At 57.0% G+C, this 1,444-nt stretch overlaps 1 protein-coding gene across 1 annotated transcript in view; it reads right to left on the bottom strand.

Moving 5' to 3' along the window:
• Nucleotides 1-674: 674 nt before the first annotated feature.
• DEDD (death effector domain containing) overlaps nt 675-1,444 on the bottom strand; it is a 23,439-nt gene continuing 22,669 nt past the window's right edge. The window contains exon 4 of the mRNA XM_010000719.1: nt 675-1,051. Within this exon, the coding sequence (XP_009999021.1) occupies nt 675-1,051 (377 nt within the window). The remainder of the gene's footprint in view (nt 1,052-1,444) is intronic.

Here is a 1,444-nt window from a genome sequence, read left to right as displayed (position 1 = left end):
GGGGGGATGCTGCCCAGGGACCCCAGCCAAGACAGTGACATTAGGGCAAGGGGGGCCAATCCCTCCCCCTCCTCACAAAGCTCACCCGAGCCCCCCGGCTCGCCCAGCCCCTCACAGGCCCCAGGCAGGATTTGTGCCTTTTTTCCTTCTTTGTTTTTAAGGGATACAAAATGAGAGGAGAAAAAAAAAAAAAAGAAAGAAAAGGGAAAACAAAGCGAGAGAAGAAAATAGGACAGGAAAGGGGGGGGAATATGACAAACACACACACACACACACACGAGCCCCCGGGGCTCCCACCCCCACAGTGGCACCGTACCGGGCGGGGGGGCCTCCATCAGCTTTTCCTCTTGGAAAAATGAAAGGAGAAGGAAAAACAAACAAAAACAACGAAAAAAAAAAAAAAAAAAAAAAAAGGAGAGGGAAGGAGCCGGGTGGGGCAGGGCCCAGGACAGGGCCGGGCTCAGGGCCCAGGGCTCAGGGAGCCGACTGAAGCATCAAGTTCCTCAGGAGTTTCTGGCGTCCAACCTCGTAATCCTCCTCGTCCACATTGACCAGCAGTTTGATGGCTTCGTGGCCCACGGCTTGTTTGAGCGAAAAAAAAAAAAAAAAAAAAGGAGAGGGAAGGAGCCGGGTGGGGCAGGGCCCAGGACAGGGCCGGGCTCAGGGCCCAGGGCTCAGGGAGCCGACTGAAGCATCAAGTTCCTCAGGAGTTTCTGGCGTCCAACCTCGTAATCCTCCTCGTCCACATTGACCAGCAGTTTGATGGCTTCGTGGCCCACGGCTTGTTTGAGCGAGTCCGTGATGAAGACGCCCTTGAGGGCCTCCAGGAGGGAGCCGTTGATGTAGTCGCGCCAGAAGGCGTCGAGGTAGGTGAGCTCTGAGAACTTTATGTCACAGATGATGGAGCCCAAATCCCGGGACTTGAGGATGGTGTTGGCCTGGTTGAAACGCTCGAACTGCCGCTCCAGGGGGTCCTGCTTGTTGGAGAAGACGTTGCCCTGAAGGGCGGTCTCGTGCTGGCAGTACTCAGCTCGCACCCGCAGGCGGATGTCTGGGGGGAGAGGAAGGGGGGTGAGCGCCCTGGGGACCCCCAAAATCCCCCCACGTGGCTTGGAGGGATCTTAAAGATCATCTAGATCCAACCCCCTGCATGGGCAGGGACACCTCCCACCAGCCCAGGCTGCTCCAAGTCCCATCCAACCTGCCCTTGAAAACTTCCCAAGGGACAAGACATCCAAAACTTGCACAGCTTCCCTGTCCCAGGGTCTCCCCACCCTCATACTCCAGAATTTCCTCCTCATGTCTCACCTAAATGTCCTTCTTCCAGTTTTCATCCATCCCCCTGCTCCCATCCCTCCCTGCCCTTGTCCCAAGCCCCTCCCCAGCTTTCCTGGAGCCCCTTCAGGCCCTGGAAGCTGCTCTAAGGTCTCCCTGGAGCCTTCTC

This window comes from Chaetura pelagica, unplaced genomic scaffold, assembly GCF_000747805.2.
Source record: "Chaetura pelagica isolate M959 unplaced genomic scaffold, ChaPel_1.0 scaffold1746, whole genome shotgun sequence".
Taxonomy (NCBI): domain Eukaryota; kingdom Metazoa; phylum Chordata; class Aves; order Apodiformes; family Apodidae; genus Chaetura; species Chaetura pelagica.
This window is presented reverse-complemented; position numbering and strand designations above follow the sequence as displayed.